This window comes from Mauremys mutica, chromosome 25, assembly GCF_020497125.1.
Source record: "Mauremys mutica isolate MM-2020 ecotype Southern chromosome 25, ASM2049712v1, whole genome shotgun sequence".
Lineage (NCBI taxonomy): Eukaryota > Metazoa > Chordata > Testudines > Geoemydidae > Mauremys > Mauremys mutica.
This window is the reverse complement of record NC_059096.1, coordinates 4,229,799-4,244,606: the sequence shown is the minus strand read 5'-3', so window position 1 is coordinate 4,244,606 and position 14,808 is coordinate 4,229,799. Positions and strand designations below refer to the sequence as shown.

Below are 14,808 nucleotides of genomic sequence, written 5' to 3'. Positions count from 1 at the left end.
GTGTGCAGAGCAGTGGTTCCTGTCTTTGGGGGTAAAGGAGGGGCCCACCTGGCTTTGTTAAGCTGCTTTTAAAGGGTTGGGGCGTGTTGGGCTAGGTGATAAGAGACAGGATGGTATTTGAAGAAGGCCAGATCAAGCTCTGGGAGGGGTTAAAAAAGGGGGAAGTCAATTTTTGAGCAGAATCTTGAAATGAACAAGCTGCGTGTGACCGGGCTTGATGCGAGTGTGCATCACTGGCAGTAAAGCCTGTCTCAGAATGGCCATCATCATTCAAGAAATAAGGGTTGGCTTTGAAAATATATTTAGACAAACGAGAATATTATTCTAATGTATGCCACTGAATATCTGTATATTTATCTCACTGACAAAAGGACCGTATATTTTCTTTTATAGGTATTTGTAATATATTCATCTAAATTGTTTAAAGTATATATTCAGCACCATTCACTCTAATAACTTTAATTTAAAGAAACCATAACACATAATCACACACAGAGGGCAGATGTATTTAAATCCAGCAGCTCTTGTTCTGTCACCACACTATACTCCCACAGCTTCTTAGAGCTGGAGATTAGTATTTTTGTCCAACAGGCTGTTTCAGATACACATGGCTCTCCAAATGATTGTAAATAAATTAAAAGGGATTTGAAGGAATGATTGTATGTGTGAACATGACCATTTGGAATCTGAATCAGGTGCATAGACAGCTTGTTTGCTACAGTCAGAAATTCAAGTTACAGAGTAACAACTTGACTCTTCTGCCTGACATTGTATGCACCGCAAAGGAAAAACTTCCAGTAACTTCAATGGGCTTTTGATACAGTTCTAAATTATGACTACATAGATTTCTCTTTGCTTAGGTCCATGTGGGTGGCAAAACATTTTACTCTACAGCTCATACTCTTCTGTGATTCAGATGTGCACCACCTTTCCTTGTTGTTTTCAGACTCCAGTTCACTTCCCCCTTGGAAAAAAAAATCAGTGTAAATTCAGACCATGATGTCGCTTTAACATCAGTCATTTCACAATCATAGCTGGTAAAATAAAACAGACTTTGGACCTGAGCCATAGTTCAAGGGTAGCATATATAACTACAGATCAAGTAGTCCATGATACAAATCTAGATACCCTCCCATGTGCTCCTAGGGTACATAATTTGCTTTTGCTGTATTGCAAGTACTATATAATTCTGTCTCTTACAGTAATTGCTCAAAGTTGAAACTACATATCTAATGATTAATGAAATCAACCACTCTTGCACAGCTAAACTCCAATATTTGTACAGATGTCCTATTTATGAGAAATTAACAAACCCTGATTTAATCATTATGAAGTTAGCAATTACAAAATCTTATAGAAGTTTGTTGTGATTTTATTTATTTTAGTTAAAGCAAAAATTGCAAGAAGGCAGGACTTGTAAGGCATGGTTACTTGCTAACTAATCTTTTATTAATGGACTATTTTAATGCTCAATCATTCAGTATTTCATAACACTAATTTCAGGCGCTAGCATGTTTTTTTGCCTTGTCATTGATATTTAGCAGGGCTTGTCAGAATTCACAGAGGTTTTAGGTAGTACGTGCATTAGGCTTTGAAAAAGAGATGATTAAATTATTCATCAAATATTGGAACACTGGAGTATTTCTCTTCTGCTAAAGTCCATTTAATAATAGTGTTATTATTACAAAACACTTATATGATGTTATCCAAGTACATGGCATTTTACAAATATATACAAAATCTTTACATTTTCTATCCCCCTGAAGATCTCATTGCATAAGCAGTCAATTAAATACTTATTTCCCAGAAAGCAGTATTGAATTACTACTGGAGACACTGCCTAACCTTTTAGTACACAGTTTCAAATATTTAAGCCCGATCTCAGCACAAACCTCACAAAACAAATTAAGCTTCATGACTGACAATCTCACTATGGAGCAAAGAGTGTATATCCATCACCTCATTTTGTAATTTGATTAATTTCCTCCTGTGTTGCTAGAGTCCTTAGCTGTTAGTGTGTATATTGATACCACTGTAATTGGGGATTTTATAAAGATGTTGATAGGCTTGGTTAGATAGTACAGGTTAGGGAACATGGGATGTTGGTAGGCTGGTACCCCTTCACCAGCACAGAATTAATGATACTTATTTATTTAATGCTAAATCCGGGGTTAGACACATTTGCACAAGATTGAATTTTTTCGGTGACTCTGTTCTCCCAATCCTTATGGGAGAACAAAAGACAAACGTTGCCAACTTTTTATGAGATTGACTCCATGAGACCTGGATGCAACATGTATCATGCTGCCGCTGCTGTGTCAGCAGGTGCACAACACTTGTGAATGTACATTTATGCAATGGAGGATTGATGACATATGATCATGGATATGGAAAACTGACATACAAAAGGCAATGTATGTCAGACAAGGCTAATATTGTAACAAACACATAGCTAACTAGGACGTCAGAGTTGTCACTCTTGCTGCATACCGTGTAGGGTGACCAGATGTCCTGATTTTATAGGGACAGTCTTGATTTTGGGGGCTTATAGACTCATAGACTTTAAGGTCAGAAGGGACCATTATGATCATCTAGTCTGACCTGCACAACGCAGGCCACAGAATCTCACCCACCCACTCCTGTAACAAACCCCTAACCTATGTCTGAATTATTGAAGTCCTCAAATTGTGGTTTAAAGACCTCAAGGTGCAGAGAATCCTCCAGCAAGGGACCCATGTCCCACACTGCAGAGGAAGGCGAAAAACCTCCAGGGCCTCTGCATTCTTATATAGGTTCCTATTACCCCGCACCGTGTCTCGATTTTTCACACTGGCTATCTGGTCACCCAACATACATGGGCACTCCAAGCTTCACAGCAGTAACAAGGATAGAACTTGAATACTCCTGTTTCAAAACCATAGCCTGCTAGTGAGCCAAGGGAGTATCTCCATCAGCTGTTAGCATTACAGGTCCTATGATGCATGACCAGTTTGGATTCCATCCAGTAGTGGGCGATGATATGTGTGTGTGTATATATGTGTGTGCGCACCTGCCAGTTCGTTACACAGCTGTTTCTCATGGACACGCACACAAAATGCATTATAATAAGGTATTTCATGCTGAGGAATCTCCACTTATCTTTGTGTGAAGTTTTTCTGTGTCCATTCAATGCTGCTATTATATAGGAGACTATAATACAAAACCAACAACCTTGCTGAAAGTGGACTGTATTTTAAACTGATTGGGGTTTTGATAAATGTTGGCTATCACAAAACCAGGGGTTCTGGGTCTCATATGATCCTAATTCCCAAAATGTAATGTGGTTCAGAGAAATGGTTCTGTTTTTGGCGAGTCCTAGTTGGTTCATTTTAGTCATGAATGAAATGCTAATTTTTGCATCTAGATTTCACACTTCCGAACAGCTCAGGTCTGGAATTCAAAGGGGTTTACTGCAAATAACATGTCAATTTGAAGCAGAAACCTCCAGAGCTATGGCTAAGCAAGCTTACAGAAAGAAATTATTATTGGATAATTTAGCCAGTTGTCTTGAGAATGCAAGATATGGTCCTCCTGACTGATACACAAATTATATAAATCGCATTACTCTGTGCTTGTAAAGGGCTGTGGAAATGTGTGGCACTAGACAGCTTATTTTTTATAATAATAAAAACTGCTCTCCTTACACACACACAGAATTTTAACTACATTCCTTTAAGATACCAGGCAAATACTCTGTCATTGAGCCATACCCCCTCTACTGGGCAAAAAGGAAAGCTGAAAAGGCCTCTCTGCAGCAATAACTGACTCACTGACGTTAAATAATGTTTGCAGTAGAAACTATAGGTTTAGTTTTTTTCTTTTGCCCAATACGTGCAAAAATTATGCTTTACTCTCAGTAGGATTAAAAATAAGAATTCACAAAAAATTTTCAAGGGGGCACCCGGATTTGAACCAGGGACCTCTTGATCTGCAGTCAAATGCTCTACCACTGAGCTATACCCCCGGCGTTGAGCTCAATTTGTCTAAAAGGCTTTTTGAAAATGACAAGATTGGCGTCAACAATCTGGGCATTAGAGCAAGGGTGTGTGGGTGTGTGGGTGTGTGTGTACTGAGTGTGTTAGGCGTGCACTGTCAGAAGAGAGTTGTATGTGAATATTAAGCGTGTGAGTTTCACCATGAGAAAGGAGGTATTTGTGTGAGAAGTTGTGTTCAGTGTGGGGTGTGTGTTTGGATGGGGAATGAGGTGTGAGTGTGACTGTATGTGGCGATTTGTGTGTTTCTATGTAGAGGTGGGGGTCTGAGTGTGACTATGGGGGGCTCGTGTGAATAGATGTGTAGTGGGGGTGAGTGTGTCCAGTGCGTATGAGTGTGACTGTGTGGAGATGTATCTGTGTGTGTGGAGATGGGTGGTGTGTATGAGTGTGTCTGTGTGGAGAAGTGTGGTGGAGGTGTGTATATGAGTGTGGCAGTGGTGTGCATGTGTGTGAGACAGTGTGGAGATGTGTGGTGGGGGTGTATATGAGTGTGTCTGTGTGGAGATGTGTGGTGGGAGTGTGTATCTGAGTGTGGCAATGTGGGTGAGTGTGCCCGGTGTCTATGCGGGGGCTGAGTGGACTCGGAGGTGTGTGTGTCTGAGTGTGTGTGTGTGAGAGAGAGAGTGGCAGTACGTGTGTGTGTGGGGGGTGTATATGAGTGTAGAGGTGTGGAGGTGAGTGTGCCCGGAGCCTATGCGGGGGCTGAGTGGACTCGGAGAGCTGTGTGTGTGTGGGTGAGTGTGCCCGGTGTCTATGCGGGGGCTGAGTGGACTCGGAGAGGTGGGTGGGTGGAGGAGGCGCGTGCGCCTGCAGCGCCCCCCCCCCCCAGCGCGCCCCCGCGGGCGCCCAGTCCCCTCCGCGCGCTCCCGGCCCGGCCCCTCCCCCGAGCGCGCCCCCGCGGCCCCTCCCCGTGCTTATTAAGGGCGCCGCGGCAGAGGCGGAGGCCAGAGCCCGCTGCAGCCGCCCGGGGAGCGAGCGCGGCCATGAACCCCAACTGCGCCCGCTGCGGGAAGATCGTCTACCCCACCGAGAAGGTGAACTGCCTGGACAAGGTGAGAGCCGCGGCTGGCCCGGGGTGGGGGGCTCGGTCTTTGGGGCGTCGGGGGTGAGCTGGAGGGGGGCTGGGCTTTTTGGGGGTGGGGTGAATGTAGGGAAGGGGGGGCTCTGGGGATTGGGGGGAGGAGGGGAAGGGGATTTGGGGTCAGGGGGTGCGGAAGATGATGTATGTCACAGTTGCAGGCCCCCCTGTCTTCTCTTCCCTCCCCCCAGCTGCTAATTTAACACGCCCGGGCCCGGGGATACAACCTTCCCCTTTCGCTTTAGGGCATGAGAGATCGTGTTCAACTTTCTGCCGACTCTGTGGGTGTCGCTTAAAAAAAAAAAGTCTGACTCCCGCCCCGCTCTCTGGCCTTCTTGGAAGAAGAAGTTCATAGCTGGATACAAAAACATCTTCCCAGCTTCTCCTTAGAAATCTCCAGAATGGCTGAATCTGGCACAGGGATTTACTGAATCTGACTTCTTTCCAGGCAAACTCTTGCAAGAATGCTTGAAGGTCAGAAGAGTTAGTCTGGAAATGACACACTGAATTAGACCAACTTTGTTCATTAGATTCTCTTAAGAGCCTGCTTAAAAAAAGCAAAGGCCAGCAGAACGTAATGTCCAGATACTGCTTTTCATAATTTAAGAAAGTCATTTCTGAACATCAAGGCAAGTAGCAAAGGAAACGGTAGCCACTGTTCTGGTTTTTTTTCTTCTTCCTGTGTTAGGAGTGCAGCTGGGTGTCTAAACAGATAAAATGGAAAGAAACAGTTAATGCTTCCCCTTGAAGTTGAGAGCCCCTCATCTGTTTTAAGTTAAATGGGGTTTTCACTTTTCGGTTCCAATTCATATTTCTGTTCTGCTCCAGATTGAAAAAATTTTATATAGATTCTTGCATGGCTCTCATCACCAATAGTATCTGAAGACCTTGTCTCTTAATGTCAGTTTCATAGGCTGTTTAAAAAAAGGGCAAATTCCTCTTTTTATTACAAAAAAGTCACAACTGATACTAGTGGTGACTGGATTCTGTGTGTTTTATACCAGGGCTGGGAAGCTCAGTAAAGCTCTAATACTGTTGATTCTCCATTGAGAACTCAAATACTTGTCTAGTTATTGGAATCTGTTTGTCACTTGCCCAGAAAAATCTTCCATCAGCTCTAATGGGTCCCCTTTTTCTGGATAAACTATCCTGTGCTGCTGTGCATTTCTCCACCCTCTTTTCCACTTCCCCCCACCCCTGTAGGGTCCTGGGATGACCAGTTTAGGAGCTAAAGGAGCAGCTTGGAGAATGCAGATATTTTAGCTACAGCATTCCTGAGTCACAATGGACCCTGTTGCTCACATTTTTAACACATGATGTTGCTTTCTTCCTATTTCATGAATCATTCTTTTAAAGCTGAATGAAATAACTCCTGTGGCCCAAACCCCATTGTATTGGGTCTTAATTGTGTAGTGGCTGTATTTTTTAGAGTCCTTATTGGACTTAAATATCCAATGCAAGCATAGCAATGTGCCTGTTTGAGTTGTAGCTAGAAGGATTTTTCATTCCTGCTTCTACTGTGTGTCCTGCATCCGTGGGTGCTGTTTTGGCTCAGTTGACAACAATTTTTCCTCTGAGCTGGCAATTGCAAATTCCCATACCAGCACAACTAATACTGCTAGAACACCCTACATCAAGGTCAGCATCTATGGTGATCCTTTAATGCTGCCCCTCAATGGCTGGCCTGATGTAAGCTGCAATCCGCTACAAACCTCAACCACTCACCTTTTTTGGAAATCCTGTGTGACTGTCCACCTAGTTGAACTCCGAGCAGATCTGAGTGACTGTGGCAGAAATTCTGTTGCGTACAGCCAGGTGCTTGCTTTAATGCTGCTGGAACTGAACCAAAGATGAAGGCTGAGGGGCTTCTGGGGAGCAGAGGCATATAGGAAAGTTCTGTTAGGTTTCACCAAGAGCTATGCCAGTGCACCTCCATTCTTTTCTTCTGCATCCTGATCTCGCAAAACTGAGTGACTGGGCAACAAATTGGCAGATGAAATTTAATGTTGATAAATGCAAAGTAATGCACATTGGAAAACAATCCTAACAATACATGTTGTGGCAGAGCTCTGACCTTGCTCCCGTGGGTCCTGCGCTTCTAGGCAGTTTATGCTGCCTCAGTGGCTCACTGTGACCCTCCACGTAGCCCTTCTCTCTCTAGGGCCAAGGTTACAGTCTACTGAGCCCTTTTCATCATAGGCCTGCAAGGAGGTTGGTGAGAGAACTCCCATGGTCTCTGTTCAGCCTCCTGTCCTGACAGGGACCTGACTTCCCATCCCAGGAGCTGTTCCTGTAGTGGTGGGTTGGGGGGAACCCGGGCCCGCCCTCTACTCCGGGTTCCAGCCCAGGGACCCTAATGGTAGCAGCTGTTGGCAGCCAACCTTTCACTGCCAGAGTTGCTATATTTCCCTAGGCCACTTCCCCACAGCTCTCCTGCATCTCCCTTCTTCACCCTTTCCTTAGGGCTCCCTTACCGATGGTTTGAGGGTGTCTTCATTACCCAGCCCTCCAGCCACATTTCCTCTCCCCTGGCTCTCCTCTGCCTTACTGGAGTGAGCCCTTTTTATAGTATCAGCAGGGCCTTAATTAGAGTCAGGTGGTCACATTAACTTAATGGCCTCACCTGACTCTTTGCAGGTTAATTAGAGTCAGGTGTTCTCATTAGCCTGGAGCAGCCCCTGCTCTGGTCAGTCAGGGAACAGAAAACTGTTAATCCAGTGGCCAGTATATCTGCCTTCTGCTATTCTGCTGTACCCACCTGGCCTGGGTCTATCACAATGTACAATGATGGGGTCTAAATTAGCTGTCACTGCTCAAGAAAGATCTTGGAGTCATTGTGGCTAGTTCTCTGAAATAATCCACTCAGTGTGCAGTGGCAGTTAGAAAAGCGAACAGAATGTTGGGAATCATCAAGAAAGGGATAGATAATAAGACAGGAAAAAATCATATTGCCTTTATATAAATCCATGGTACAACCACACCTTGATGTGGGTCGCCCCATCTCAAAAAAGAGATATTGGAATTGGAAAAGGTTCAGAAAAGGGCAACAAAAATGATTAGGGGTATGGAACGGCTTCCGTATGAGGAGAGATTAATAAGACTGGGACTTTTTAGCTTGTAGAAGAGGTGACTAAGAGGGGATATGATAGAGGTCTGTAAAATCATGAGTGGTATAGAGAAAGTAAATAAAGAAGTGTTTACTCCTTCTCATAATACAAGAACAAGGGGCCACCAAATGAAATTAATAGGTAGCAGGTTTAAAACACACACTTTTTTTTTCCCCCACACAACATACTGTCAAACAGTGGAACTCTTTGCCAGCAGATGTTGTGAAGGCCAAGACTATAACGGGGTTCAAAAGGGAGCTAGCTAGATTCATGGAGGATAGGTCCATCAATGGCTACTAGCCAGGATGGGTAGGAATGGTGTCCCTAGCCTCTGTTTGTCAGAAGCTGGGATTGGGTGACAGGACATGGATCACTTGATGATAACCTGCCTGTTCATGCCCTTTGGGGCATCTGCCATTGGCCACTGTCAGAGGACAGGATACTGGGCTTGATGGACCTTTGGTCTGACCCAGTATGGCGGCCGTTATGCTCAAAATGCAGGTGCTTTAGTAGAATGGACTCTGCATCTCAGCTGTACTAAGCACTCCAATTCTGAGCTATACCTGGCAGCTCCAAGGAAATGAGGAAAAAGCAACTTGTGTCTCTAAATCTGCATTGCAAAAATTGATGGCGAAGTGAGAATCTAAGCACTAAGGGCTCAGCAGGTGGAGGGGGGGAAGGACTCTGTTTGGATCAGGGCTTTACTGATATTGACAAGGTAACAGTGTGATTCAAAAGTCTTTAGGTGACAATCCGTTGAGGCTTCAGGGAGTACATATTGTGTGTGGCAGTTGTGGCATATTTTCCCCGCCCCCTTCTTCATGGACTCCTATCAGCTCTCAAGATAAAATGTCATGTGAGGAGGCTGTGACATCCGTTGTGGAAATGATCTATGTCCTGTGTCTCATAACTGGAGCAAGTGGCACTTGGTCTAGCGGTTGTGGCTGTAATTGCTAAGTTAATAAACCCACCAAAAAGCTGGTGTGAGGTGACTTCATGGTTCTGCCTTTTTTAGATTTCATTCTAATGGATTAAAAAGGCAGACCAAGTACCTGTCTGCGCTCTGAGTTCAGAATATTTCAAACAGGCTGAAGCAGGGTGTGTTGTTTCCGAAATAGGTTTTGCAGCGGTATATTAACGCATTACTTGAGGCTTCAGTCGCATAAGGGCCAGTGATGATACCTGTGGTGCTAAGCTCCCCTCAGCACAGCTGAGAATATGTTTTTGCCACTAACTGTAATGGACTTGAGGAGTAGATGCTTCAGATGTACAAGTGTGTGGCCTGGGCAACAAGCACAATTTACTAACCGTTTGAGAACTAGCAAATTGCAGTAGCGCTCTTCTTTAGGATGCAGGCACAGCCTGCTTGGGACCTGTCCTGGCAGGCTAGACTTCTTACCAAACATCAGGCTGGCTGTGGAGTGAGTTGTACAATGCAGCAGTAGCTAGAATCTGCTCCTAGGGGGAGAGGAGCGGGGGAGTTAGAGGATTGAGCAGGAATGTAGCTGCTTTGTGGGAATCCCCTGGCCTGTTTGGCTAGAGGGTGATGGGTAGATAATGTATGCCGGGCATACTTTGCTCTGCTCGCCCTCTTCCCATGCTAGTGTAAGATCTTTGGATTGTTCTAGTCTCTCCTCCTGCAGTGGATTATTGCAGCAGTGCCCCGGTAAACAATACTGTGTTGCAATCTGGTTGTGAGGAGGAGCATCTAGTGCACTCTTGCCCAAGCCCAGCTCTTCTGCATAAGCTTGGATACAGCTGATGCCTGCTGTGGAATGCTGGCTGGGTGACCTCCCCAAACCATGCTAGCTGGGAAGGAGTTCTCAGACCTCTCTGGCTGCCGAAGGCTGGGCATTCCTCTGAGAGGAGGCTGGCTCCGTTTAAGTGATGTTATCTGCCAGCTTGGCTTGGAAGACATGTGGCACAATCTCTTGAGGTATTTATGATTTTCCCCCTTAGCCTAGTACCAGAGCGCCTCATGAGTTTGAGGATAAGCCTAGCAACACCCCAGTCAAGTAGGTCTGTTTTACCACCCCCCCTCAGGGTACAGGTGGGGAGCAGAGGCACAGACAAAGGGCTAGAGCCTTAAAGGTATGCAGAGGGGGATTTTCAAAAGTACCTAGGTGCCTAAGGCTAAATACCTTTAACTCTGCCCTTCAGTCACTTCTCCAAGGTCACACAGGAAGCCTGATGGCAGGGAATTAAACCCAATTGTCCAAGTGTTGCACCCTGACCACTGGACCATCCATGCCCTTCCTTTTCCTCCACAAGGCCAAAGTTCTGGGAGGGTTAAAGATTGGGGGGGGGGGGGCGGGAAACCATGGTGGATGTGTGGGAAGAACAAGGCTGGCTGAAGTGGGACTATACCATTGCCAAGGGCATGGAGCTAAAGTTGCCTGAAAAAATCTGACTTGTCTCTAAAGGAAGTTCCCTTCCACTACACAGTGAACAGACACCTGCCTATTGTGGAAGAATTATCATGTGGGGACACACAAGGAAAGGACAAATATGTTGCCCTGAGCAACTGAAATAAGACGGCCACCCTCTGCTCCTGCTGAGTCATACGCTCTCTTTTTGCTGGGCTGCGGCTGTGTTTATACACCAGGGTGTGGTATCCACGGGCAGGTAGCACAGCCTCTGTCTTGGCCCTTGTCTACACATGTTTTATCTCCAGAATGTTTCACCAGTTGTGCTGAACCTGTGTGTATGGGGGGAAGGGGTGCAGGGAGAGTTCTGAAGCGTACTCCCGGCACCCCAACAGAGCAGCAAATTCAGTAGCTGCCCATCCAGAGCTTGGGGATTTTTATCCAGGGATGGGAGCTTAGCTATGCAGCTAGCAGTGACTCCCTAGCATGACTAGGGCTGTAGAAATGCAGCCTCAAGAGGGACTTTCATGGCTTGTTTCCGCTTGGAAAAGCAGAGACTAAGGGAGGATGTGATAGAGGTCTATAAAATCATGAGTGGTGTGGAGAAAGTAAATAAGGAAAAGTTATTTACTTATTCCCATAATATAAGAATTAGGGGCCACCAAATGAAATTAATGGGCAGCAGGTTTAAAACAAATAAAAGGAAGTTCTTCTTCACACAGCGCACAGTCAACCCATGGAACTCCTTGCCTGAGGAGGTTATGAAGGCTAGGACTATAACAGCGTTTAAAAAAACTGGATAAATTCACGGAGGTTAAGTCCATTAATGGCTATTAGCCAAGATGGGTAAGGAATGGTGTCCCTAGCCTCTGTTTGTCAGAGGGTGGCGATGGGTGGCAGGAGAGAGATCACTTGATCATTACCTGTTCACTCCCTCTGGGGCACCTGGCATTGGCCACTGTTGGTAGACAGGATACCGGGCTAGATGGACCTTTGGTCTGACCCAGTATGGCCATTCTTATGTTTCTCTCTTCTTAAACCATGTTCTCCTAGGTTTGCAAGTCTCTAGCCTTAAGCCCTCATAATGACTTGAATTTCTCTGGGTGTGGGGAAGGAGGGTGATCTGACACTGGATGAAACTCATGCTGGCATTGGTGAGCTCTGCTCAGGTGGGGAGGCTTTATGCCCATGCCCTAACTGAGAAGCCTTTGGGCACTGCATGAGCAGAGAGTCTGGGCCTGGAGGGTTTCATCTGCAGCACCCCTTCATGGTTGGGTAATTTGTACACATAGTAGCTATAGATGTTTCTAGGAGTCCGCATGGGAGTCTAGGTCGAGGTGACCAGACTGAGAATGAGCCAGAATTTACCAATGTACATTGTCAGAGCCACAGTAATATGTCAGCAGCCCTGCCATCAGCTCCACCCGATGCCTCCTGCCCACCACAATCACCTGTTTCATGGCATGCAAGAGACTCTGGGGGGTGGACGGCAAGAGCCTTGGGAAGGGGTGGAGTGGGGTCAGGACCTGGGGCGGAGCTGGGGGTTGAGCAGTGTGCAAATGTACCAGGGGTGTGCTCTTGTAGCTCCGGCCCCAGAGTTGGCACCTATGCAAGGAGCTGCATATTAACTTCTGAAGAGCTGCATGTGGTTCCAGAGCCACAGGTTGGCCACCTCTGGTCCAGATGTTGGTTTCAGGGTTACCACAGGGAAGGTCTGGATTTTGTTTCTGTACTGTTGGTAGAACTTTGTCAGGAGCCCTGACAGCTTAGGGAGGCTTGTCCTGTCAGTCAGATGCTGAGTGCAAATATTTCCTTCTAAGAAGCATCTCCGAGATGCTAAGGCAGGGTAGATGTGTGTTCACTGAATGTCATAACCTGTAATGTTGGCATATTAGAAAAGTGGGTCATGGACTGGATTTCAAGGAATGTCTCTTCTGGCCTCAGTTTAAGTGCAAGTATGTGCATTTGGTGTCTGTAAGGGAGCAACTGGGACTGGCATTCTGCTCTGAGTATGTTTAGAGTACAGGCCTCTGGCTGGGGTGGGGGAAATGGGGTATCCTTAGGGGTGCCCATAAAAGTGGGGAAATAGAAAGATGCCTCGCTACTGGACTTCAGCCTAGTTAAATGCTGCCTTGTCAGGCTGAAGTTCCATTCAGCTACTACCTCTCTTCCCAGTTCAAAGCTTCCCCATGGCATGAAAGTAGAACAGGTTTTTTCTGGGGGGCCACTCAAACTCTGCCTGTAGGAGCAGAGAAAAGCAACTGCAGCAGGTGCAGCTGTGCCATGGGGAGGGGAGCTGATCCCAGGTGCCCCCAAGGGGGGCGAGGGTTCCCCTGCCAGGTTTCAAGTAGCTCTGTCTCTGCCCAACCATATGAGCTCAGGGAAGAAATTTGCTGCAAGGGGTGCATCCATACCTCTAGCCAGTGGGAGCAGAGGCAAGCCCCAGGAGCAGGGACCCTTGGGTTGCTGAGTTTTATCTTTAGCACTCCTTTTCTGTTCTTCTAGACAATCTGTTCGCTCTCTTTCCCTCCCTCACTTGCTTCACTTCAGCCTTGCTCCCTTCATGCTCCCCTCCCCCTGCTTTCTTTCTTTCCTCCTGGCCTTTCTCCCCTCCCATTAATGTGCCTTCTCCCTTTTGTCTCTCTGATTAGCAAACTCCCTCCCAGTAACAGCCCCCCTTGGCACAAAATTAAAGATGGCACTAACATGGAGCTTGGAAACCATTGTTCACGCTGCCTGTAAATTATAGCCTCCTGCTTTGCCTAGTGTATTTGTATTGTAAACTCGTCGTGGTTAGGGACTATTTCATACTGTGCAACCACAATACTAACAACCATACCTCTTTTTTTCCCCTTCCTGTTAGTATGTAAAGATGCCTGGTCTCCCTGATGTGAACCCAGGGTCCTAGGCTGGTAGGAACATTTGATCTAATCTCTGCCTTGAAAAGTCTCTCAGAAAGATCCTGTGTCAGCTGAAGGAGCCATTGAGTTCCAGAAAAGAGGCTCGAACCTGATGCTCTGAAGAACATCCTATCTGAGGAGAAGAATCATGTGCTGTTAGAATTGCAAGGGTCTCCCATTAACTGTTCTTTTGTTTATTTGCAGTTCTGGCATAAAGCATGTTTCCACTGCGAGACCTGCAAGATGACCCTAAACATGAAAAACTACAAGGGCTATGAGAAGAAGCCGTATTGCAATGCGTAAGTCTCTGCTCCTCATTCTAATAACACCTTCGAGAGTGCCATGCTGGAAGTGTCATTCAGGGGCTGTGCTGGCTCTGCAAAACTTTGTAGGACTTGGTTTCTGGCTACCTTGAACTTTGCTTAGACACTTCCTAGCTGCCAGGAAGTTCAAGCTGATGCCGGCAGATGCAGGGGACATTCATGGCTAAGGTCTCTTGATGCTGGAAGTCGCTTCCCCGTTGCTCCCACAGAATGCTGGCACCAAAAGCCATTCCTGATGCACCCACTCTTACTTGAGGGGGATGAGGGTTAGAGACCAGTCCCATCTCAAAGTTTTATAAACTGACATTGCCAAAGATGCACAACTTGACACAAGAGAGATTATCATCTGTACCACAGTGGGGCACTCCAGACAGGAAAGCAAACCTCCCCTCTGACTTAAATGCCAAGTCAAGACCTCTGAACAGGGTAGCTCTAACTTGGGGGAATGTGTTTGAACCCTCTCCCGTGTATCACAAGGATGCACTGTGCTGATCTTTGTGGTGTTTGCAAAACGCCTTCAGGGAAGGAGTCTGGACCATGCTGAGCTGGGGGAGGGAAATAACCCCTTTATATGCAAAGAATAAGGATGGTTGGGTGCTGGTCAGGGTCTTGAGAGATCCAGTTTCAATTCCCTGCACTGTCATAGGCTTCCTGTGACCTTTGGCAAGTCACTTAATTTGCCTATTTGTAAAATGAGGAGGAAAATAGCACTCCCCTACTTAACAAGGATGTCATAAGTACACCAGAGTCAGGTGTTCAGATACTGTGGTAACAGGGACTGAAAGTACCTGGGAGAGATAAAAGGCGCAGCGAGGCTACAAAGGAGCGAGAGCAGAGAGGTGCTTGAACCGTGTGTGCTTTCATAAGAAAGATGCTTAAAATGAGTTTCTAGCACCAGGGCTTTCTTCAAATACACAACTTCCACCCCCTCAATCTGAGGCCATTCAGTTCACTGTCCCTTCTGGATTGGCACAAAGTTAGCTTTCTGATTGGTCATCAC

The 14,808-nt window shown here is 46.2% G+C and overlaps 1 protein-coding gene, 1 long non-coding RNA gene and 1 other non-coding gene across 6 annotated transcripts in view; 1 reads left to right on the top strand and 2 right to left on the bottom strand.

The window, feature by feature from the left end:
• Positions 1–371: 371 nt before the first annotated feature.
• LOC123356306 lies at positions 372–7,644 on the bottom strand. 2 transcript variants are annotated; one of them, XR_006575309.1, is made up of 3 exons: positions 7,587–7,644; positions 6,838–7,086; positions 372–964 (listed from the first exon to the last, which is right to left on the bottom strand). It is a non-coding gene; the product is annotated as an uncharacterized LOC123356306 (long non-coding RNA). The 2 variants fall into 2 exon arrangements; XR_006575308.1 differs by lacking the exon at positions 372–964 and adding an exon at positions 5,308–5,816.
• Positions 3,932–4,003, bottom strand: TRNAC-GCA. Its single transcript has one exon. It is a non-coding gene; the product is annotated as a tRNA-Cys (tRNA).
• The window catches only part of LASP1 (LIM and SH3 protein 1), a 55,720-nt gene continuing 45,843 nt past the window's right edge, over positions 4,932–14,808 (top strand). For all 3 annotated transcript variants that reach the window (XM_044999428.1, XM_044999427.1, XM_044999425.1), the window contains exons 1-2: positions 4,932–5,086; positions 13,690–13,784. In XM_044999428.1, the coding sequence (XP_044855363.1) occupies positions 5,018–5,086; positions 13,690–13,784 (164 nt within the window). In that variant the 5' untranslated portion in view covers positions 4,932–5,017. The remainder of the gene's footprint in view (positions 5,087–13,689; positions 13,785–14,808) is intronic.